General features: G+C 43.2%; 1 protein-coding gene across 3 annotated transcripts; it reads left to right on the top strand.

The window, feature by feature from the left end:
• Window positions 1-16257: 16257 nt before the first annotated feature.
• Window positions 16258-26013, top strand: tmf1 (TATA element modulatory factor 1). 3 transcript variants are annotated; one of them, XM_021569635.2, is made up of 15 exons: window positions 16258-16841; window positions 17100-18523; window positions 18867-18970; window positions 20122-20248; window positions 20425-20670; window positions 21858-22024; window positions 22416-22665; window positions 22771-22927; window positions 23064-23256; window positions 23413-23482; window positions 23570-23680; window positions 23780-23899; window positions 24122-24274; window positions 24464-24589; window positions 24896-26013. In XM_021569635.2, the coding sequence occupies exons 1-15, from the start codon at window positions 16709-16711 to the stop codon at window positions 25034-25036; spliced, it is 3522 nt and encodes a 1173-aa protein (XP_021425310.2). In that variant the 5' UTR covers window positions 16258-16708; the 3' UTR covers window positions 25037-26013. The 3 variants fall into 3 exon arrangements, with proteins under 3 accessions (XP_021425310.2, XP_021425311.2, XP_021425309.2); XM_021569636.2 differs by having other exon boundaries at window positions 16259-16841; window positions 20422-20670; window positions 23570-23662; XM_021569634.2 differs by having other exon boundaries at window positions 16259-16841; window positions 20422-20670.
• The last annotated feature ends 31 nt before the right edge of the window (window positions 26014-26044 follow it).

Here is a 26044-nt window from a genome sequence, read left to right as displayed (position 1 = left end):
CAACCCCTCCTTCCACATCATATGCCTTCTCCACATCAAAAAAATACAGCTACAACAGTCCTTCCTGACCTCTGTGTCTAAGCAGAGCACTGGGTCCATTGTTCCCCTACCCTTCCTGAATCCGCTCTGATGTGGCGATACTAACCCCCAGCTCTCCAGGAAATAACTTAGCCTCTCCGTTATCATACGCTCCATAATCTTACATACATGTGATGTTAAGGCTATTGGCCGATAGCTTGTTGGCCTCATTGGGCCCTTCCCTGGCTTCCGGATTGATACCACTACTAACTCCTTCCAGCTGCCTGGTAGTTTCCCTTCCTCCCACACTCTGTTGTACAACACCAATACCTTATCCAGTGCCTCATCACTAAGATGGGCCAACATAACATAGAACACCTCATCTTTCCCAGGTGAAGTTAACCCAGCCTTACCTTTTGCCCTTTTCACCTCTGCCATGGTAAATGGCTCATTCAATGCATCATTTACATCCTCCCTCCTATCCAGCACTCCAGGATGCTCCTCTCTTCCCCTCCTCTGACAAATTTGCCAAGCTGTACACTTGGACAAACGCTTTGGCCATCATCTCTGCCTTCTCCTCTGTTACTGCCACATCCTTCCCCCTCGTCAACACTGGATAATCCCACTCCCTTCTGACCCCACTCATCCTCTTAATCATCCTCCACACTTCTCCCACAGGTGTCGGCCTTCCAATGGTGTCACAGAACCGACGCCAACATGACCTCTTTGCCTGACGACTAGTTCTCATCAGAGCCTGGGCCTGCTTATACTGAAACAGATATTGGAAGTTGTGTCCTTTTCAGTACTCCAAATGCCCTGATCCTACTCCTCACCATTGCCCCACACTCCTCCATCCACCACGGGTCTACTTTCCTCCTCCTCCCTGAACTCTTGGGTATCGCCTCAGTAGCTGCTCTTACCCAGTTATTCATACTATCCACTTCCCCTCACATCTAGTCATCATAACTTTGTAGCTAAAATGTACTCAAACTTTATGATGAAACGAACATGACTTACAGTACCATTTCATTTGTGATCTTGGTGACGATTTGAATAAGCAATTTCTTATTGGTCCATTCCGGTTTCTGTGCAATGCATTGTGAGTAGCTAGATTATTCTTCTTTGGTGAAGTTTAATAAAGGTTGGCATCCATTACCACCACCAACTGGACAGGGGTGAAAAAGGAAACTCCATATGGTGAAATGCCACCACCTACTGTACGGGCATTGAACGACAAAATAAAAATCCTTTGCGGGAAAGGGGGAAAAACGACATTATACAAAATACAAAAATAGATACATCAACAAACAAAACTTATTCCACTCCTTCAGTGACAAAATACATCCATACACAGGTTCCAAAATACATCCATACACAGGTTCCAAAATGCATCCATACACAGGTTCCAAAATACATCCATACACAGGTTCCAAAATACATCCATACACAGGTTCCAAAATACATCCATACACAGGTTCAGGGACCTGTGAGGGCGGAACATTGGTCGACAGGATTCCATGCAAGGCCTAGCTTTGGAATCACAAAGACCCCCAAAAACTTTTAGCTGCACTCACAATGATGCCAATTTCCTCCAACTTCTGTGCTGCTTGTGCTGTAAAGTGTATGACCATTGTAATAATAATAAAAATAAAAATAAATTAAAATCAACCTTTTTAACACTTAATACTGCATATCACGATCCCTTGGTTGGTGAGAAACCTACACTGGTGGTGGTGGCTCTACTACCATTGTTTCTTCACCGCCACTCGCTCCTTCCACTCTTCTCATCGTCTCCAGACAGGAGACACGCTGAAAAGCCACTACTCTTGCCACCTCTGTCTCCTTCATCCTAAAAGGGCACTCCAGGATTTCGGGTGCATTTTAGCCTCCAGGAATTAGGGCAGCATTTCACCTCAGCTTGCATACAATACTGTTCCCGTCTGCTTACACTTGACACACACGACCAAATCTTTTGCATTTGACACTGAAGGGGCTTGTGCACAAAAGTTCTTACAGGGTGTCTCATGAACCCTAACTTGACATGAGAAGGAAGAGACTGCTAATCAAAGAACAATAGAATGGATTAAGTGAATTTATTTTTTCCATCCACAATATAGTCTCGTAAACCCAACCGCAGGCAAACATAGTGACTAGACTAGGGTCTGGTTTCAATGATGGACTGTTTTGGCATAGAGGAACTATGTCACTGCCTATGTCAATAAAACACCGGGGACTCTCCCAACAAATCACAAGGCAGACATACCAGAACCTTGCTATTCAAAACCAAAGTTTGCAGCGAAAACTTTGCAGTGGTTTAAGTTAAGGTAGTTGATGCAAACTAGCCACTTACGAAATGCACTCATTAAAAATAACCTCCTTGATCTCCATCTTGCTAACTGTTATTTTATTCAAGCAGATAGGCAGTGATGTTGTTCCTCTATAACAAAGGAGTCCATCATTGAAATCAGACCCTAGTCACTGCTTTTGCCTAGTGTCCGGTTTATGAGACTATCCAGAATATGGGTCAATTGACATGCACACCCCAATCCATCTAGGTCTTCAGTTATATCATCTGCTTCATTTTTTATTTAACAAGGCAAGTCAGTTAAGAACAAATTCTTATTTACAATGACGGCCTGGGAACGGTGGGTTAACTGCCTTATTCAGGGGCAGAACCACAGATTTTTACCTTGTCAGCTCGGGGAATTGATCTAGCAACCGTTCAGTTACTGGCCCAAAGCTCTAAACACTAGGCTACCTGCCACCCCTGAATAGGTGCCCAGCTAAGAAAACCCATACACTAAAAATTAAACTTCACATATCTTTTGTTTAGTAATGGAAAACCTACCGGAATTTTTCCAATAGAAACTCTAATTTTCATTGCAAAATATTTTCAGTTTGCGGTAAACGGTTTCTGTTGGAAAAGGTTTCTCAACAGACTAAATGTTTTGCAACAGAATCGGTGTAATTAATACACCCCAGGGCATGGAAATATGCAATTCAATCCTGCTGCGGACAGCTCAGGCCCCTCTCTATACTGCCACCTACTGGAGACCTCACCTCACCTACTGGCCTCTCCCTATACTCACACCTATTCTATTTTATTTAACTTGGCAAGTCAGTTAAAAACTAATTTTTATTTACAATGATGGCCTACCAAAAAGCAAAAGGCTTCCTGCGGGGATGGGGGCCTGGGATTAAAAAAATTAAATACAATATAAATATAGGACAAAACACACATCACAACGAGAGAGACAGCACAACACTACATAAAGAGAGACCGAAGACAACAACATAGCAAGGCAGCAACACATGACAACACAGCATGGTAGCAACACAAAACATGGTACAAACATTATTGGGCAGTCAACAGCACAAAGGGCAAGAAGGTAGAGACAGCAATACATCACACAAAGCAGCCACAACTGTCAGTAAGAGTGTACATGATTGAGTCTTTGAATGAAGAGATTGAGATAAAACTGTCCAGTTTGAGTGTTTGTTGCAGCTCGTTCCAGTCGCTGGCTGCAGCGAACTGAAAAGAGAAGTGACCCAGGGATGTGTGTGCTTTGGGGCCCTTAAACAGAATGTGACTGGCAGAACGGATGTTGTATGTGGAGGATGAGGGCTGCAGTAGATATCTCAGATAGGCTGGAGTGAGGCCTAAGAGGGTTTTATAAATAAGCATCAACCAATGGGTCTTGTGACAGGTATACAGAGATGACCAGTTTACAGAGGAGTATAGAGTGCAGTGATGTGTCCTGTAAGGAGCATTGGTGGCAAATCTGATGGCCGAATGGTAAAGAACATCTAGCAGCTCGAGAAGACCCTTACCTGCAGATCTATAAATTATGTCTCCGTAATCTAGCATGAGTAGGATGGTCATCTGAATCAGTGTTAGTTTGACAGCTGGGGTGAAAGAGAAGCGATTACGATAGAGGAAACCATGTCTAGATTTAACTTTAGCCTACAGCTTTGATATGTGCTGAGAGAAGGAGGGTGTACTGTCTAGCCATACTTCCAAGAACTTATATGAGGTGACTACCTCAAGCTCTAAATCCTCAGAGGTAGTAATAACATCTGTGGGAAGGGGGGCATTCTTCTAACCAAACCACATGACCTTTGTTTTGGAGGTGTTCAGAACAAGGTTTTATTAATTTATTTATTTCACCTTTATTTAACAAGGTAGGCAAGTTGAGAACAAGTTCTCATTTACAATTGCGACCTGGCCAAGATAACGCAAAGCAGTTCGACACATAACGACACAGAGTTACACATGGAGTAAAACAAACATACAGTCAATAATACAGTACAAACAAGTCTATATACGATGTGAGCAAATGAGGTGAGATAAGGGAGGTAAAGGCAAAAAAAAGGCCATGGTGGCAAAGTAAATACAATATAGCAAGTAAAACACTGGAATGGTAGATTTGCAGTGGAAGAATGTGCAAAGTAGAAATACAAATAATGGGGTGCAAAGGAGCAAAATAAATAAATAAAATAAATACAATAGGGAAAGAGGTAGTTGTTTGGGCTAAATTATAGGTGGGCTATGTACACGTGCAGTAATCTGTGAGCTGCTCTGACAGTTGGTGCTTAAAGCTAGTGAGGGAGATAAGTGTTTCCAGTTTCAGAGATTTTTGTAGTTCGTTCCATTCATTGGCAGCAGAGAACTGTAAGGAGAGGCCGCCAAAGAAAGAATTGGTTTTGGGGGTGACTAGAGAGATATACCTGCTGGAGCGTGTGCTACAGGTGGGAGATGCTATGGTGACCAGCGAGCTGAGATAAAGGGGGGACTTTACCTAGCAGGGTCTTGTAGATGACATGGAGCAAGTGGGTTTGGCGACGAGTATGAAGCGAGGGCCAGCCAACGAGAGTGTACAGGTCGCAATGGTGGGTAGTATATGGGGCTTTGGTGACAAAACGGATTGCACTGTGATAGACTGCATCCAATTTTTTGAGTAGGGTATTGGAGGCTATTTTGTAAATGACATTGCCGAAGTCGAGGATTGGTAGGATGGTCAGTTTTACAAGGGTATGTTTGGCAGCATGAGTGAAGGATGCTTTGTTGCAAAATAGGAAGCCAATTCTAGATTTAACTTTGGATTGGAGATGTTTGATGTGGGTCTGGAAGGAGAGTTTACAGTCTAACCAGACACCTAGGTATTTGTAGTTGTCCACGTATTCTAAGTCAGAGCCGTCCAGAGTATTGATGTTGGACAGGCGGGCAGGTGCAGGCAGCGATCGGTTGAAGAGCATGCATTTAGTATGACTTGTATTTAAAAGCAATTGGAGACCACGGAAGGAGATTTGTATGGCATTGAAGCTTGCCTGGAGGGTTGTTAACACAGTGTCCAAAGAAGAGCCAGAAGTATACAGAATGGTGTCGTCTGCGTAGAGGTGGATCAGAGACTCACCAGCAGCAAGAGCGACATCATTGATGTATACAGAGAAGAGAGTCAGTCCAAGAATTGAACCCTGTGGCACCCCCATAGAGACTGCCAGAGGTCGGGACAGCAGACCCTCCGATTTGACACACTGAACTCTATCAGAGAAGTAGTTGGTGAACCAGGCGAGGCAATTATTTGAGAAACCAAGGCTGTCGAGTCTGCCGAGGAGGATGTGGTGATTGACAGAGTCGAAAGCCTTGACCAAATCAATGAATAGTAATGTTTCTTATCGATGGCGGTTAAGATATCGTTTAGGACCTTGAGCGTGGCTGAGGTGCACCCATGACCAGCTCTGAAACCAGATTGCATAGCAGAGAAGGTGTGGTGAGATTCAAAATGGTCAGTAATCTGTTTGTTGACTTGGCTTTCGAAGACATTAGAAAGGCAGGGTAGGATAGATATAGGTCTGTAGCAGTTTGGGTCAAGAGTGTCCCCCCCCTTTGAAGAGGGGGTTAAGGGTAGAGAAAGCTTGTTGGACACTAAGAACACTTTGTTGTAAAGCATTTAACACAAAATCCAGGGAGGGGCCAGCTGAGTATAAGACCACCATCATCATGCATATAAATGGATGAGAGTGCTTCCTACTGCCCTAGCTATGTTGTTGATGTTGATGATTGAGAAGAGCGCGGGGCCTAGGATTGAGCCTTGGGGTACTCCCTTGGTGACAGGCAGTGGCTGAGACAGCAGATTTTCTGACTTTATACACTGCACTCAGAGAGGTAGTTAGCAAACCAGGCCAAAGGCGACTCAGACACCAATACCCCTTAACCGGCCCACAAGAACGGAATGGTCTACCGTATCAAAATGTTTGGCCAAGTCAATAAAAATAGCAGCACAATATTGCTTAGAATCAAGGACAATGGTGACATAATTTAGGACCTTTAAGGTTGCAGTGACACATGCATAACCTGAGCAGAAACCAGATTGCATACCCGGGAGAATACTATAGACATCAAAGAAGCCAGTCAGTTGATTATTAACAAGTTTTTCCAGAACTTTTGATAAACAGGGAAAAATAGAAATGTTTGACCCTGGTACAGTTAGGATCTGCTTGATCTCCCCCTTTAAATAAAGGACGAACTGTGGCTGCCTTCCAAGCAATGGGAACCTCACTAGAAAGGAGAGACAGGTTAAAAAGGTCTGAGCTAGGCTTGGTGATGATAGGGGCAGCAACCTTAAAGAAGAAAGGGTCTAAACCATCTGACCCAGATGGTTTTTTTGGGGTCAAGTTTAAGGAGCTCCTTTGGCACCTCGGACTCAGTGACTGCCTTCAGGGAGAAACTTTGTAGCGGGGCAAGGGAAAAAGAGGGAGAAGTATCGAGGATAGTCGCGTTAGAAGGGTTGGGAGATGAGGAAATGTTGGATGGGCAAGGAGGCATGGCTGAGTCAAATAGGAATCCTGACTTAATGAAGTGGTGATTAAAGAGCTCAGCCATGTTCTTATTCAGTAACAACCACATCATCAACATTAAGGTATATGGGCAGCTGCGAGGAGGAGGGTTTATTCTCCAGGTCTTTAACCGTTTTCCAGAATTTCTTGGGGTTAGACACACAGAGAGAGAACTGCTCCTTAAAGTAACTAACTTTGGCCTTCCGGATAGCCTGAGTGCACTTATTTCTCATTTGCCTGAACGAGAGCCAGTCAGCCTGAGTATGCATGTGCCGAGCATTTCGTCAACTCGGCAAGATCACGGTCGAACCAGAGGCTAAGCCTGTTTTTAATTCTCATTTTCTTTATGGGGGCGTGCTTGTTAACAATACCATTGAAAATATCAAAAAAGGAGGTCCAAGTGTTCACCTGGTTACCATGGAACATTAGAGCGACTCCAGTCATGTTTGTGCCTGTGAGATGGAGTCTGACTAGTAGAAGTGGTCTTCTCTTCCCTAGCAGTTGAAACTCAAACATAGAAAAACAACCTAGCTTGTGAACAAAACAATGTAATAGCCAAGAAACACAAAGTCTCACTTCAGTAGACTTTAATTTCAAGTAAATTAGACCAACTTTTATGCCTGTGTGCAGAGCTTCTAAAAATGAGCTCTTCAGGTGCGCACAGCCCCAAGCCAGGTAGTGTTGCAGCGTGAAGTGGAATAAGCTATATAGGATTTGTGGTTGTTTTACTTTGTGTGATTAATTTACCAGCTACGAAACAAAAGAGGAAATACTTTGAAAATAGCTACCGCAGCATTTATTTTCCTATAAATGTGATCATATTTGACTATTTTTATTCACAAATGTGAGTGAAATGCTTTGTGTACATTGTGGAACCCTGACCACCTGTCAATGTGGCTGGTGAAATAGACATTTTACCCTTCAATGCCAAAATCTACCCGAATTTGGCAGGTGGCCAGTGTTCATTTTTGACCCTAGTACCTTGACCACCCAGCAGTCCAGACTTTAGTACAGCAGACTACACCAACAACTCCAGCCCTGATCTGCTGAGGCTGATGATGACCCAGCAGCTGATGTTGGGTTAGCAGTTGACAGGCCTGAGACCAAGCCTTCTCACCCAGGCCCACGACAGATGAGTGACCTTCCCAACACAGAATGACATCATGGCAGGTATGTGAACAGTTATGGTAGAAGCTGGTTCTTTACTTTCCTTAATTCTTCTAATAACAAAAAGAGTGTTCCGTCCCCCATCCTTTTCCAAATACTGAACATGTTTACAATATATTTTCAACATAATTCACAACAGGTTTTAAATGAAGTCTTAAATTCTAATGTAATATGACGTAGTTATAATTTGAAGTTTGACTCTTATTAACTGCTCTGTCTCCCCCTGTGACAGACACTCTGCTGCTCACCGCTACTAAGTTGAACACTATAACCTCGCCCATACACACAGCACAGACGCCCAATAACGCAGTGTCCCCACCCTCCATGCATCCCCTCTACCCTTCTGTGGACATCGGTGCACATGTTCGTCACACGAAAAATATAGCTATCTTTTCAGGGAACATGGTCATTTGTGTGTAGAGGTGGGAGTCTGTATCTGTCTGATGGTGTTGGAGAGCAATCTAACTATCTGTCCCCAAGTTTCACTCCTCTAATTCTGATGGATCATGTTGAGGTGGAGATCCTGCTGGATAAAGGAGAGGAAATCGAGAACCCAGTCTGAGAGAACCAAAATCACAATTATGTTGCATGGGTGAGCTGGATGGATGGCACACACCACTAACTCAAGCTGAACTGCAATAGGTGGCTGCTGCTTAGGACCATGTTCTGTCTACAACCATCTCCACACTGGCAGGAAAAGACACACTGCTGTGAAGGGTCCTGCCCGACCCAAATGCTTCAAATGGCACAAGCATCAAGCCTCTGTCGATATTTACAGTGCCTTGCGAAAGTATTCGGCCCCCTTGAACTTTGCGACCTTTTGCCACATTTTAGGCTTCAAACATAAATATATAAAACTGTATTTTTTTGTGAAGAATCAACAACAAGTGGGACACAATCATGAAGTGGAACGACATTTATTGGATATTTCAAACTTTTTTAACAAATCAAAAACTGAAATATTGGGCGTGCAAAATTATTCAGCCCCTTTACTTTCAGTGCAGCAAACTCTCTCCAGAAGTTCAGTGAGGATCTCTGAATGATCCAATATTGACCTAAATAACTAATGATGATAAATACAATCCACCTGTATGTAATCAAGTCTCCGTATAAATGCACCTGCACTGTGATAGTCTCAGAGGTCCTTTAAAAGCGCAGAGAGCATCATGAAGAACAAGGAACACACCAGGCAGGTCCGAGATACTGTTGTGAAGAAGTTTAAAGCCGGATTTGGATACAAAAAGATTTCCCAAGTTTTAAACATCCCAAGGAGAACTGTGCAAGCGATAATATTGAAATGGAAGGAGTATCAGACCACTGCAAATCTACCAAGACCTGGCCGTCCCTCTAAACTTTCAGCTCATACAAGGAGAAGACTGATCAGAGATGCAGCCAAGAGGCCCATGATCACTCTGGATGAACTGCAGAGATCTACAGCTGAGGTGGGAGACTCTGTCCATTGGACAACAATCAGTCGTATATTGCACAAATCTGGCCTTTATGGAAGAGTGGCAAGAAGAAAGCCATTTCTTAAAGATATCCATAAAAAGTGTCGTTTAAAGTTTGCCACAAGCCACCTGGGAGACACACCAAACATGTGGAAGAATGTGCTCTGGTCAGATGAAACCAAAATTGAAATTTTGGCAACAATGCAAAACGTTATGTTTGGCGTAAAAGCAACACAGCTGAACACACCATCCCCACTGTCAAACATGGTGGTGGCAGCATCATGGTTTGGGCCTGCTTTTCTTCAGCAGGGACAGGGAAGATGGTTAAAATTGATGGGAAGATGGATGGAGCCAAATACAGGACCATTGTGGAAGAAAACCTGATGGAGTCTGCAAAAGACCTGAGACTGGGACGGAGATTTGTCTTCCAACAAGACAATGATCCAAAACATAAAGCAAAATATACAATGGAATGGTTCAAAAATAAACATATCCAGGTGTTAGAATGGCCAAGTCAAAGTCCAGACCTGAATCCAATCGAGAATCTGTGGAAAGAACTGAAAACTGCTGTTCACAAATGCTCTCCATCCAACCTCACTGAGCATGAGCTGTTTTGCAAGGAGGAATGGGAAAACATTTCAGTCTCTCGATGTGCAAAACTGATAGACATACCCCAAGCGACTTACAGCTGTAATCGCAGCAAAAGGTGGCGCTACAAAGTATTAACTTAAGGGGGCTGAATAATTTTGCACGCCCAATTTTTCAGTTTTTGATTTGTTAAAAAAGTTTGAAATATCCAATAAATGTCGTTCCACTTCATGATTGTGTCCCACTTGTTGTTGATTCTTCACAAAAAAATACAGTTTTATATCTTTATGTTTGAAGCCTGAAATGTGGCAAAAGGTCGCAAAGTTCAAGGAGGCCGAATACTTTCGCAAGGCACTGTATTTGAAATCTAGATCGCTGTGCACTTTCACCACCCTGTGCAGTTCATCATCATTTATTTCATATGTAGCCTAATAAACTGCATGGTTTCCCAAGACATAGTGGGAGGACCACACACCATATAATCGCGTGGCTCCCAATTAACTTTGGAATGATGTTATTTGTCAATACTTGTTCACAAAGGCGTTTAACCACCATTTCTTGCATAATTAATTTTACCGACACAAAAAGATCCCACCATGTCGAATGAACAAATTATCTGTCTACATTTATACAATTTTACGGAAACTGTACCCTTTTCGATCACAGCTGTTATTCCATTTTTTTACGATATGACTTCACTCGCATAAAACCTGTGGATGAAAACGTAGTTATTGCTGGTAAATGATTAGACACTAAAAGGAAATGTGTGCGTTTTATTTAGCTAGTTAAAATATAAATAAAGTGTTTTATGACCTGGTTTAAACAGACAGCATTAGATGTGTATTCTGGAATTGAGACGCTCTGCAACCAGGTTGTGTGATAGGACCTTCTGTGTTTGCTTTCAATAAATAGATTTGATAACTGCTTTCCCCCCCCATTTTAGCTGCTTGTGTCACGGATGTCTTCAAAATAGCATCAATATGAGTTTTCAATTGCTGATTATCACTAGACAAGTCCATATGTACATGTAAGTGAAGATGCATTTCACGACTTTCTGCTTTGTCTGCAGTGCCTACATTCCTCTGAACAACATGGTGTTTGTTTAATGACGTTGATGGTCTGTACACCACAGCGAAAGGTAGGTTTTCTGTTTACATCTTTCTGGTTAAGAATACTATGATGAAAGGTACCTGGTAATAAATTGTTATCTAATTCCACTATATTTATTTCAAATGTCAAGGGAACTGTTCAGCCTGCAGCCAAGTTAAGACTCAAGTCTCTATCTACACATTTGATTCTGGAAAGCCAAACTACTCCACTGTCATATTTCATATCTGGAATTGTTAGTGATATCTCTGTGTTATATGCACTGCAACCTCACAAGCTCTCTTGCACTGGAGAAAAGAGAACAGTACCATACTTAAACAATAAACTTCCTTCTTTTACAGTTTTTTGTGAGTTCTTTATTATTGTTTTTTATTTCGTTGCAGTAATTCCTTCATTGGGTTTCACACACCCAGACATAACTGAAATAAATGTTTTCCTACACAAAACATATGTGTGTCTACAAGTCTGTCAGAGAACTGGAGATGAAATGCATTGACTTACATATTTTCAATTAAATACACGGTAAAACTTCTAGTTTCGTTGTCATGTCAAATCCCCTGTATTCTGTTGGCAATGTAATGACAGCGACGTCTGGTGTTTGATGTTGGGGAGAACACACTCGTTCAATTAGGTCAAGCTGAGTTTGAAGAGCAAAGTCTTGGGAGATTTATGACTGAGACTTCAGGCCTGAGTGGGTAAATGGTTTTCCTTGTTGCATATCCATCATGTTCAAATGTGTTCCTTACCTGCCACCCTAGACCCACTTCAGCTTGCATACAGCCCCTAGAGGTCCATAGACCATGCAATCGCCATCACACTGCACAATCCCATCTGGACAAGAGGAAAACCTATGTAGGAATGCTGTTCATTGACTCAGCATTTAACACCATAGTACCCTCCAATCTCATCATTAAGCTGGAGGCCTTGGGTCTCAACCCCGCCCTGTGCAATTGGGCCCTGGACTTCCTAAAGGGCCGCCCCCAGGGGGTGAAAGTAGGAAACTTCATCTCCACTTCGCTGATCCTCAACACTGGGGCCCCACAAGGGTGCGTGCTCAGCCCCCTCCTGTACTACCTGCTCACCCATGACTGCGTGGCCATGCACACCTCCAACTCAATCATCAAGTTTGCAGACAACACAACAGTAGTGGTCTTGATTACCAACAACGACGAGACAGCCTACAGGGAGGAGGTGAGAGCACTCAGAGTGTGGTGTCAGGAAAACAACCTTCCACTCAACGTTAACAAAACAGAAGAGATGATCGTGGACTTCAGGAAACAGCAGAGGGAGCTCCCCCCGATCCACATTGAAGGGACAGTAGTGGAGAAGGTGAACAGTTTTAAGTTCCTTGGCGTACATATCACAGACAAACTGAAATGGTCCACCCACACAGACAGTGTGGTGACAGAGGTGCAACAGCACCTCAGGAGGTTGATGAAATTTGGCAAGTCACCGAAATCCCTGACAAGCTTTTATAGATGCACAATTGAGAGGATCTTGTTGGGCTGTATCACCGCCTGGTACGGCAACTGCACCACCCTCAACTGCAAGGCTCTCCAGAGGGGGGTGCAGTCTGCACAATGCATCACCTGGGGCAAACTACATGCCCTCCAGGACACATATAGCACCCAATGTCACAGGAAGGCCAAAAAGATCATCAAGGACAACAACCACCCGAGCCACTGCCTGTTCACCCCTTTACCATCCAGTAGGCGAGGTCAATACAAGTGGATCAAAGCTGGGATGCTGAAAAACAGCTTCTATCTCAAGACCATCAGGCTGCTAAACAGAAAATCTAATCAAATTTTATTTGTCACACACGCCGAATACCACAGGTGTAGATCTTGCAGTGAAATGCTTACTTACAAGCCCTTAACAAGAATATCATTTTCTTAAAACTGCTTTATTGGTTAAGGGCTTGTAAGTAAGCATTTCACTGTAAAATCTATACCTGGTGCATGTGACAAATACAATTTGATTTGATTTTCTGTTTAGCAGTCTGATGGTCTTGAGATAGAAGCTGTTTTTTTAGCAGGTAATCTTTCAGGAATATAATTACATTTCAGTAAAAATTACATTTCAGTAAAAATTGAAGACCTCCCAACTTATTATTATTAACACATTATTTGGAATGAAATACCATATTGAATCAGTATTGATCAAACATCTTTTCAACCAGTTAATCTTGAAAGTGTTATTTATGTCAACAAAATCCAACACTTCCAGACCGCCTTCAGCTCTTTTGTTAGAAAGGACTGACTTTTAGTTTGTGAGATTTATTTTTACAGATGAAGTAAAAAAAAGTATTATTGATCTCTTTACAAGTAGCTGGATCATTAACGATAATGAGAGGTACGCAAAACAAGACAAAACAAGATTCTGCCTTGGACAGAAGTACTCTAAATGTAGCCAATTATTAAATATATTTTGGGATTTCTTAATTTTGGGAGAGAAATTCAAATGTTGTCTGACTAAGTGTTTTATTGACAGATGTGTTCCTAAATATTTAACACGGTCCTTTACAGGAATATTTTCTATTTCTGTTGAATTTTACCCCTTTTTCCTCCCCAATTTCATGGTATCCAATTGTTTTTAGTTGCTACTATCTTGTCTCATCGCTACAACTCCCGTACGGGCTCGGGAGAGACAAAGGTTGAAAGTCATGCGTCCTCTGATACACAACCCAACCAAGCCGCACTGCTTCTTAACACAGCACACATCCAACCCGGAAGCCAGCTGCACCAATGTGTAGGAGGAAACACTGTGCACCTGGCAACCTTGGTTAGCGCGCACTGCGCCCGGCCCGCCACAGGAGTCGCTGGTGCGCGAGCCAATCCCTCCGACGCTAGGCCAATTGTGCGTCGCCCCACAGACCTCCTGGACGCGGCCGGTAACGACAGAGCCTGGGCGCGAATCATGAGTCTCTGGTGGCACAGCTGGCGCTGCAGTACAGCGCCCTTAAACCACTGCGCCACCCGGGAGGCCCTGTATTTTCTATTTCTTTATCATCAGAGTCAAATAAATATATGATTTCACATTTAGAAACATTCCATTTTAACCCTGATGCAATAGAAAATGCAGTTATAGCATTAAGGGCATGGGCAACCTGGTCTTTGGCTCTTAAGAAAAGAGTAGTATCATCAGCCAGTTGGGAAATGTGGATTTCTTTGTTAAAAATGGTTAAGCCATACAAATTTGCATTAATCAGAATATCTAGAGATAGAAGTTCCACAACCAAAATGAATAAAAATGGCGAAATTTGGTAATCCCTGTGGTACACTTCTGTTGATACTACATCTTTTGGACGTATTAAGGTTTAGTAACACAGAACTATTTATATCTTTGTAAAACATGCAAATTACTTTGATAAAATGTTCACCAAATCCCAAAAGTTTAAGAGACCTAAAGAGAAATTAATGTTCAATTGTGTCAAAGGCTTTACAGAAGTCCAAAAATAAGACAACCGCATCTGAGTCAATTGCATCTGAATAATCTATAAGATCCAAGACTAAACGAATGTTAGAGCTTATGTGACGGCCCTTCGTAAATCCTGTTTGAGTCTCACCATTATAAGTATCTATTCTTTTCTTTAATCTTTTGGCATAAACCAGAGCAATCAATATTTAATAAAGTAATTGGTCTCAAATTGTCAATGAGACACAGGTCTTTATAGGGCTTCAGAATCAATTAAATAAAGCCCTGTTTCATAGTGGAGACCATTTCCCCACTTTTAATGCAATCTTGAAACATTAAAAATCGGGTCTTCTAGTAACTCCCAAAACTGTGTATAGAATTCAACTGACAGGCCATCAGGGCCAGTTGATTTCCCTTTTTTCATTGAATTCAGAGCCTCTCTAATTTCTTCAATTGCCACAGGTGAATCACAAACTGACATAATTCTAAATGTGGCAAATGTAGCTTCCACAACCATCTTCCTGAAATTGAGAGCTGTAAAGGTTTTCATAAAAGGAACTGACAAATTATGATATTGTAATGGGATCTTTGCATAAAACTTAGTTAATTTTGAGTGTAGTTATAGACTTTATTTTGTAGTTTCTCCTTTCAAGTGCAAAAAAGTAACTAGTGTTTCTTTCCCCCTCTTCAATCAATTTTGCTCTTGACCTTACAAAGGCACCCTTTACCAGATCCGTGTAAAGCTGTTCTAATTCTAGTTGTAAAGACTTGAATACAGACTCTTCTTCAGAAAACTGTCAAGCTTGCTCATCTCTTTTTCTAAGGTTATTTCAGTGCATCAGCTCTTTAGCTACCACTGACTTTATATTTGAAAAATTCCCATCTACTTCCATGACCCAAGTCCAGGTATAACCCTTCGTATCCGGATTGAAATAATGCCAGGCATCCTCAACACAGAGATCCTTGTATAATGTGGTGATAATATTGCTATTTTGAGGGCTTCATTAAAATCCCCTGAAATAATTAGAAAATACTGAGTATTTGTTACTTAAATCCTGTACTTTCCTGTTAAGTTGGGTAAAAATGGTCTTATTTGGAGCATGTGAGTTATGTCCGTACACATTACAGATGATGAAAAAAGCATTGTCAAGTTGAACAGTTACTACGACCCAACTCACATCTTGTGAATATGTGGATTCTAGAACGTCACCTTTAAACTTGTGAATAAGTGTCAAAACACCGGCAGAATGATTTGACCCATGACTGAAATAGGAAATATCTCCCCGTTGTGATTTCCAAAATTTCAAATAATTTTCACCCGAATGAGTTTCCTGAAGAAGGACAAAATCGTTACTGCGTTTACAATATAAAAATAAAGCTTTCCTTTTTGTAAGATTTCTCGAACAATAAAACAAACAGTGAACCTCGGATTACTCCGGCGGTGGTTAACAGTATAACAAATCTATTTACTTCCTTTTTTAGTTGGCAAGCGTTCATCAGTTGTAGTTCGAACGGTACATTTATTCGTGGCATTACATTAACTGTACTCTTGGTAGTACTCACAGTTCCAGTTTGGTTAATGTCAACAGAGTTACCCAGTAATCATTCTTCCTTCGATAAACGCGTGTGGGCCCTTCAGGACAGGAGCCTCCACTTCATCAGACGGTAGCATGACGTCACATGTGGGTGGTTGCTGCTACGTGGACAGGAAGTACCTAGCTCAGCTAGCCAGTCGCCAAAAATACCAAAACAAATCGACGGTGCAGGCGAAAGACGGTTCATGAAGCAGCATAACATTTAAACATGTCATGATTGAGGCAAGGCGTTTCATTGCACTTTATGGATGACCGAGCTTTCTCTATGGAGTATCATTTGACGTGGATCGATGAAAGGTTTGCCTGATTGTTGTTAGCTAGCTAACATTAGTTGCCTAACCAGCTAACGTTAGCTAGGTAGCCAAGTTAGACAACTCGCTGCTTAGCATTTCCTTTTTTGGAGTAACAAAACTTAGCTATACCAGATCGAGATTGTCATAAGTCAACTATATTGTTAGCTAACCTCATTTGAAAGTGCATACTCCTAGCTAGCTAACCTGGTCACTAACGTTAGCTAGCTAGCAATAGACCGCTATGAGTTGGTTCAGTTCTACCCAACTGTCAAGCTTTGCCAAACAAGCTTTGACAACAGCTCAGAAGTCCATCGACCGAGTACTGGACATTAAAGAAGACGAATGGGGTGACACAGTGGTAATGCCTTATGACGGTAGGTAAACCGTTATCTAACTAGCTAGCTTAGCATGTCAGTGTGCTGTTGTTTTGGGGTCAACATTATACAACCTTTTTCGTTTGAACATTATTGATGTGATTACCAATGGAAGCAAGACACTAGTCATCTTGATAAGGAAGGTAGTCATGACGAGGTGTATAATGTACTCTACCCAATAAAGCTAATATGTGATATGCTTTGGAGTTTATATGACCTTATCTTCTCGACATTAACCAACAAGGGTTTTCACGTTAGATCTACCAGGGAAGACTCCATTGAGCGGTGGATGGGGGATGACAGAATGGGACTCTCCCCCGGAGGAATGCACCACAACTCTCCCCCCATCATCTGAGGCCATCACGACCCCTGTCACCCGCATGGTTGTGGATGAAACAGAGAACTTCTTCAGTGCTTTTCTGCCCTCAGGAGAGCTCCAAGGTGTCATGGACACGCAGGTTGTCTCTGTGCCGCCCACCAAGTCCCACAGGCGGCCACAAGAGAAGGATGAGGAGGACAAGGACGACGTGGACCCTCACAAGACAGGCCTGACAGAGACCAACAGACTGGAAGACCAGGAAGCTACTGAGAACCAGGCTGTCCTGACTGAGTCCTCAAGTCTATGGTCTTCCTCTGAAATTGTTCTCGTTCAGACACCAGAGCCTCCAGTCCTGGCTCAGGGTGATTCTCCTGATGACACTGACAGTCCACTAATCAGTGAGAGCTGGATAGAATCAACTGTGGATGATACAACTGCTGTTTCTGAGGATGCACGAACCGAACGACCATTTACTCCCTCAGAAACCCAACATGATTATGATGATCACATCTCTGAACCCACCGTCAACACTGAACTAGAACCCCCCTTCAATCCATCTCCTCCCACACCCCCTAGGGAAATCTTATTGGAGGCCAAAGACCCCAAAGCGGGGGACAGGCAGAGTGACACACCCTCCCCTAAATCGGAGGACAGACAGAGCAACACCCCCTCCCCTCCTGTCAGCGCCTTCTCCTCAGGCACCTCCACCACCAGTGATATTGAGGTTTTGGACCATGAGAGTGTACAGAGCGAGAGTTCAGCCAGTTCCAGGCAGGAGATAGCAGAGGCCAAAGCAGGCCTCCACCTGATGCAGGGCTCCTTCCAGCTTCTCTCAGCCTCTGCCTGTGGGGACTTCCCCCGCATAGAGGACTACCCCAAGCTGACTGAGAGCTGTGGATCCTCCTCAGATGCCTTTGAGCGCATCGACTCGTTCAGCATGCAGTCCCTGGACAGCCGCAGTGTCAGCGAAGTCAATTCTGATGATGAGATCCCAGGGAGCCGGACACTGGCATCTGTCACCGCAGGGCCCACGCCTTCTCCGCCTGTCAGAGTGGCAACCAATGCACAGGAACGGGAAAAAGAAGAGGCGGAGGAGAACCAGCAGCAGCAGGAGGAGGAAGAAGATGAAGAGGGGCTAACAGAAACAATGAAGGATCAGTCTCTGGATGAGAATGAGATGGAGGAGAGTGGTCGCAGTGCCACACCTGTTAACAGCGAGCAGCCTGAGGACCTAATAGAACAGGAATCAGAGGCGGACGTCACGCTGTCAGGTCCCACCCCTGATCATGAGGAACAGTTGCCCCCACCAATAACGGAAGAGAAAAGAGGGGTGTCAACATGCCAGATTCTGGAGCTTCAAAAGGTAACACACCTGTTCAGAACATGACCTTTGTGACTTGTAACAACACTTTTTAATGAACTGCTTGTGTGTGCATGAGTTGGTGTGTCCCCATTTTTAAATACCAATGCCTGGAGAGCAGAATAGTAAAACACCTGGTTGGACAATCCTGTTCATATGCCAAAGTAAATAGTCACTGTGGATAAGATGCATTCTCCCAAACCATCATGAATTAAACAATGTGCACCTCAATTTGAACAACACATTTGATGGAGACTGTGAGACAAGAATGAAGTACTAATCATTTATTAAGGTGCCTTATCAGTGTTTTCAATGCGGTGGTTTGTGGAAAATCATTTCTTTGTAGGTAATTGATGAGCTGTCAAGCCGCCTTGAGAAGAGGGAGTTACAGCTGCTGTCAGTCAGCAAAGACAAAGCCAGGCTGGAGGAGGAGTGTGACAACCTTAAAGAGTGAGTATAAAGATCCTAACAATGTTTAAAACCCATTTCTTAAATGCATTGTAAGAGCAGAAAGAAGCATTCTCCAAACACACCTATGGAAATACCCTGAGTGTACAAAACATTAGGAACACTTTCCTAATATTAAGTTACACCCCCTTTTGCCCTCAGAACAGCCTCGTGGGGGCATGGACTCAATAAGGTGTCAAGCGTTCCACAGGGATGCTGGCCCATGTTGACTCTAATGCTTCCCACAGCTGTGTCATGTTGGCTAGACGTCCTTTGGGTGGTCGACTGTTGTTGATACACACAGGAAACTATTGAGCGTGAAAAACCCAGCAGCGTTGCAGTTCTTGACACACTCAAACCGTTGTGACTGTCACCTGCTACCATACCCTGTTCAAGGGCACTTAAATATTTTGTCTTGCCAATTCACCCTCTGAATGGCACACATACACAATCCATGTCTCAATTGTCTCAAGGCTTAAAAATCCTTATTTAACTTGTCTCCTCCTCTTCATCTACACTGATTGAAGTGGATTTAACAACTGACATCAATAAGGGATCATAGCTTTCACCTGGTCAGTCTGTCATGGAAAAAGTAGGTGTTCCTAATGCTTTGTACACTCAGCATGCTCTATAGACGGGTTGGCTGACAAAGTCACAAAAATGATGCACAAAGCCCGAAGCTGTGCTTTGTTATGATTCTGAATGGTCAGATAGCTAGCAATAATGACAAGAATCTGTCATGTGGGGAATCGCAGGTGTCTTGTTTCAGCTAGTTTTTATCTTGTCTTATTTTGACTGATTTTCATGTCAATGCTAATATGGCCAAAATGTACTAGCAAACTAACCAACAACTGTAATAATGTATGTGAGAGACTAGTGCTAATTGTGCAAATGTATTTGTTTTCAATAAACATTTGGAGATGAAATATAGGTTACATGTTGTCAACGATCTAAGCCAACCATGTCTGTTTTGCCCCGTAGTTTCGCATGTGTCAGTTTTGTTTCTAAACAACTAACCCATCTATACATGAATGGTAAAGTAAATAGCAAATAGTTTGTCGGCCAATTTGTCCTCTTGGTTGTGTCTATGGTGAAGTATAGTCTATAGATAAGGATGGTCCTTTAAGAGACTGAGAAGTCTCTGTGTGTTGCAGTGAGGTGATAGGTCTTAAGGAGGAGAGTTCCAGTGTGCAGTCTCTGAAGGAGGAGTTCACCCAGCGCATCGCAGACACAGAGAGGAAAGCCCAGCTAGCGTGCAAGGAGAGGGATATTGCCAAGAAGGTAAAACAGAAACCGATATCTGTCTGTGTCAGGTATTACTGTCCCTGGTTACTCTACCCCCATAAGAATTGATTTAAGATCATTGAGTCAAATAACTGAAAATGAGTGACCATGATAGTCACATTATGCACAAAGCCTCTCCAGCCTATTTTACTGTTATGTTTCCTCCGGAGGAGATAAAGGGGATGAGGGAAGAGCTGTCCACCAGACTGAACTCCAACGAGACTATGGAGATCATCAGAGAGAAGGAGGAGCAGATCCGCGAACTGCTGGAGGAGGGTGAGAAGCTGTCCAAGCAGCAGCTGCAGCACTCCAACATCATCAAGAAGCTGCGTGTGAAGGAGAAGGAGAGCGAGACCAAAATCACCAAACAGAACAAGAAGCTGAAAGATCAGGAGGAAGAGCTCAAACACCTCCAGCAGGTCAGTGGAAATATACACTACTGTTCAAAAGTTTGGGGTCACTTAGAAATGTCCTTGGTTTTGGAAGAAAAGCACATTTTTGGCCATTTAAAATAACATCATATTGATCAGAAATACAGTGTAGACATTGTTAATGTTGTAAATGACTATAGCTGGAAACGGCAGATTTTTTTAATGGAATATCTACATAGGCCCGCTATCAGCAACCATCACTCCTGTGTTCCAATGGCATGTTGTGTTAGCTAATCCAAGTGTATCATTTTAAAAGGTTAAATGATCATTAGAAAACCCTTTTGCAATTATGGTAGCGCAGCTGAAAACTGTTGTTCTGATTTAAAGAAGCAATAAAACTGTCCGCCTTTAGACTAGTTGAGTATCTGGAGCATCAGCATTTGTGGGTTCGATTACAGGCTCAAAATGACCAGAAACAAAGAACTTTCTTCTGAAACTCGTCAGTCTATTCTTGTTCTGAGAAATGAAGGCTATTCCTTGTGAGAAATTGCCAAGAAACTGAAGATCTTGTACAACGCTGTGTACTACTCGCTTCACAGAACAGCGCAAACGGACTCTAACCAGAATAGAAAGAGGAGTGGGAGGACCCGGTGCTCAACTGAGCAAGAGAATATGTACGAGAATAAGTCCTCAATTGGCAGCTTCATTAAATAGTACCCGCAAAACACCAGTCTCAACGTCAACAGTGAAGAGGTGACTCCGGGATGCTGGCCTTCTAGGCAGAGTGTCAAAGAAAAAGCCATATCTCAGACTGGACAATAAAAAGGGAAGATTAGATGGGCAAAAGAACACACACTGGACAGAGGAACTCTGCCTAGAAGGCCAGCATCCCGGAGTCGCCTCTTCACTGTTGATGTTGAGACTGGTGTTTTGCAGGTACTACTTAATGAAGCTGCCATTTGAGAACTTGTGAGGCGTCTGTTTACAACATTAGCAATGTTTACACTGTATTTCTGGTCAATTTGATGTTATGTTAATGGACATCAAAATGTGCTTTTCTTTCAAAAACAAGGACATTTCTAAGTGACCCAAAACTTTTGAACGGTAGTGTGTATATTTTTAATTTTAAGGATTTTATTGAACAATCACATTACTTCAGTAGTCATCAGAAGTGTATCCTGATCCTGAAAGCCCATTTGGTATTTAACCCTGCCTGGCTGTATATGTGTCTGAAGGTTCTGGATGAAAAGGAGGAAGTGGAGAAGCAGCACAGGGACAACATTAAGAAGCTGAACGTGGTGGTGGAGCGCCAGGAGAAGGACATGACCAAACTCCAGAGTGACTCAGAGGAGCTCCTGGAAAACAACAGGAGCCTGCAGGCTGCCCTCGACAACTCCTACAAGTGAGGTTACATTCTGTACTCCACTCTACTAGTATAACTCGCACTGGTGAAATAATAACTCACTCCACCCTACTTTTCTTACTCCTGCTTCAGACGTGCAATGTGCTTGTCATTTTGAAAACCCACAAAGACATAACGTTCTGACGGGTAAAGACGGTCACAGAAGCACCAACTCATACAGTATATCCAAGTCAGTGTAATGTGGCGGAAGGTAGCCAGAAGTTAAGAGCGTTGGGCCAGTAATTGAAAGGTCACTGGTTCGAATCCCCGAGCGCACTAGTGAAAAATCTGTTGATTAGCAAGTCACTTAACCCGAATCGCTCCTTTTAGTCACTGTTGATAAGAGCGTCTGCTAAATGACTAAAATGTCAACGTGTGTCTGTGATGTCAGAGAACTGGCTGTACTGCACAAAGCTAAGGCAAGCCATGCCAGCGAGGCCCAGGAGGCTGCTTTGAGCAGGGAGACCCAGGCCAAGGAGGAGCTGGCTCTGGCCCTGGTGAAGGCCCAGGAGGAGGCCCGCATGCAGCAGGATGCTCTGGTCAACCAGGTGGCTGATCTGCGGCTGGCTCTGCAGAGGGCTGAACAGCAGCAGGCCAGGAAAGAAGACTACCTGAGGGAGGAGATCAGTGACCTGCAGCAGGTAAGAGACACTCATGACTTCTTTGGAGTTGTCTGCAAGGGGAAGCCGTGCTTGTGTTAGGGGTCAAAGGTCACACACTGATGTGTTTGCTGGTTGTCTCCATAGAGACTGCAGGGGGCGGAGAACAGGAACCAAGAGCTGAGTCAGAGTGTTACCTCTGCAACGCGGCCGCTGCTCAGACAGATCGAGAACCTGCAGGCCTCGCTGGGGGGCCAGACGGCATCATGGGAGAAACTGGAGAAGAGCATCTCAGATCGACTAGGTTACTCCCAAAAGTTACTCTAGTTTGTAACAAGCTTTTTAAGAGTCTCCTCTGGACAACCGATTGTTCCTATTTAAAAAAATAAATATATGTTTTATATGTAATTCCTTTAACCTCCCACCCTTTAACTCAACAGTGGAAGCACAGGCCCAGCTGGCTGTTGCCGTGGAAAAGGAGCGTGCAGCAACGGAGGAGCTGATGGCTATTAAGGCCCAGCTGGCCTCACTGGAGTCCCAGAATTCCCTGCTTCGACAAGAGAAAGGGCGTCTCCACGGTCAGCTGGACGCAGAGAAGACCAGGCGGGAGAAACTGGAGGATGACAGCAGCAGGTACTGGAGGGCTTTTTTCATAGGTTTTGTGAGACTATAACTGTCGCATTGTAGTCAGTTGCCTTTACTTTCCTTAAGTTGGACCTAGCAGCTATCCATTACAAAGCTTTGGAGCCTTCCCATTAATGGCCATTTCCTGTCATCCTTATGGTGTAGGGAGCATGTGGAGCTGGAGAATCTGAGGGGAGAGCACACTCGAACACAGGAGGAGGCCAAGAAGGAGAAGGTATGTTCCCTCCCCTGCCCTACTCACCCTGCAGTAATGGAACAACACTTCTTACACAACTGTAACCTTCTCTGTTCCTCCCGCCAGCTCCTCCTGACCAATCAGCTGGAGATGGAGAAAATGAAGGTGGAGCAAGAGAAGAAGAAATGCTACCTAGCACAAGAGGCCCTGAAGGAAAAGGTAGATCTATTTATCAATGTAAGTTCTATATCAATGACCAGCCGTGTTTGTCTGTTCTTAAATCAATCTGTGTGGAGTGAGACTGGCCTGATGTATATGATGTTTCTCTGTCATTAGGAGCGGAAGGTATTGGTTCACTCTGTGGGTGAGCCCCCAGCCTCATCCACCCCCTCCCTGTCCCGTTCCAGCTCCATCAGTGGGGTAGACCACGCCGGCCTGCACTCCTCCTTCTCCCAGGTACTTGCCACCCTTTACGCTTTCGTACCCAGCCAGACTTCCATTTCTAGCCCTGTATTTGGGATGGTGACCTAGAAAGTTCTGTTTCTTTTGTTTATTACATGCAGCTAAGTAAGATGAATAGGGAACATATGACAAAGGGCCAAATCCTAACTAGTTTGCATATTTGGTTCGTTTGAGGTTGGATGGTTAACAAGACAGACCTGTTTTGAATTTCGTTAGGAGGACTCTCTGGGTCACTCATTGGGGACGATAACAATGTCTATGAGTGGGACTAACCTGTATGAGGCTGCTCGGCTCAGTGGAGGCTCAAGCATCATAGAGAACCTGCAATCCCAGCTCAAACTCCGAGAGGGAGAGATAGCACAGCTACAGGTACCAGCTGCCTGTCTGACACCTTGCTTTGAGGACTGCCGTTGGAAGTGTCCTACATGCATTTCTTTAAATGCCTTCTGGTTTTCAATTAAGTGATTTACAAATATACTGATGTTGAAAAACAATGCTTGCCAGGATATTACCTCTTGCTTCTCGTCTCCCTCCCTCTCTCATCTCTTTCTCCCTTAGCTGGAGATCGCTAGTCTGGAGAGGACTCGCTCGTCCATGGCGGAGGAGATGGTCAGATTGACCAATCAGAATGAGGAGATGGAGGACAGTGTGAAGGAGATCCCCACACTGAAAGTACAACTTCAGGTGAGGAGAGGATCAGCTCACACAAGTGCCACTAAGCCAGTGAAATACAAGTGCTACTAAGCCAGTGAAATACAAGTGCCACTAAGCCATTGTAATCATATTAGGGTCAATCCTTGTTGTGATTCTTTAATTAAAACCCAAGATGTTATGTGAAAACTTACATCTCACAAGATGAGTTACTGGGCAGAGATGTGTGACCATCTAGGCACAGATAAAGGAAAGGTAAAGTCCATTAGTAAACCCTCTTGTGACTATATAGATCTAGTGTTGTCCTCTGAGCCTGTGTTGTGCGACTGACTATTGTAGGAGCTGGAGCAGAGACACAACACCATCCTCCAGATGTATGGAGAGAAGGCTGAGGAGGCAGAGGAGCTGAGACTCGACCTGGAGGACGTCAAGAACATGTTCAAAACTCAGATTGACGAACTGCTCAAGAACCAGAAGTAGACTGTTCCATCTAACATCTTGACCATACACAGATACAATAAACCGTTTTTTGTAGAAGTGCATTTACTGTAAAGGATGGGAAAAGAAGAGTTAATGCACCTTTTTATTTCTGATTACAGAACAGTTATTGTTTTCTTTAGGTTTTCCATCACTGTCTCTAAAGGAAGGGACATTTGAAAATCTGTCATATTATTTTAACAATTAGAATCAAACTATTTAAGTGGGAAATGATGGGTAACAAATCAATATCTTAACATGTACAGATATGAAGGATAGTCACAATTAATATTCTACATTCATCATTTACTAGTTCCTTTGCATTGATTCATAACCCAACAGCCTGTTAAACAGATTGTTTTAGATGTCATTGTCCTTTATTGTGATCAACTGGCTTCCTTTTTCACTTTGTGTGTAGTGGGATGATTCAGAATGGACTATCAAGTTATATTGACAGTCTCAATCCCCTTGACCCCAGCATCCTAATTGTCATCACTGCGTATGTTTCTGAAAACTGTACATCTTACTTTAGGATGAAAGAGTAAAGATTTTATATATTGCTTGTTTGCATTTGCTTCAGAGGTGTCATGTGTAGACAACCAAACCTTGCCCTTGGTGTGTATCAGTGGACTAGGAAATCTGTAGAATTGAAAGTTATGCTGTGTTGAGGCAAGGCAAGGGTAATCTGCAGATATCTCGGAGGCATTTTCTTTAATTTAAAAAGAAAGCTATTTAATCTCATGTTAACATAGATAAAGGTATAAGATGGATGTTTACTCTAAAATGTTTGGTCTTTCCCTTGCTTGGTTTCTGTCCAAATTCAAACAATTAACTGTTATAACAAATGTATCAAAAAGAAAGAATATTGCACAGTGGTATGTAGTCAATAGTTTACAGGTTTCTTCACAAATCACACATGGGGCATAGACATGAAGTTAGAAACACTGTTGAGTCTGTAAATAAACAGTTATTGGGGTGGGGATTTATTCTTGATGTGATTTTTTTTTATTG

Source organism: Oncorhynchus mykiss, chromosome 17 (assembly GCF_013265735.2).
Source record: "Oncorhynchus mykiss isolate Arlee chromosome 17, USDA_OmykA_1.1, whole genome shotgun sequence".
Classification (NCBI taxonomy): domain Eukaryota; kingdom Metazoa; phylum Chordata; class Actinopteri; order Salmoniformes; family Salmonidae; genus Oncorhynchus; species Oncorhynchus mykiss.
This window is presented reverse-complemented; position numbering and strand designations above follow the sequence as displayed.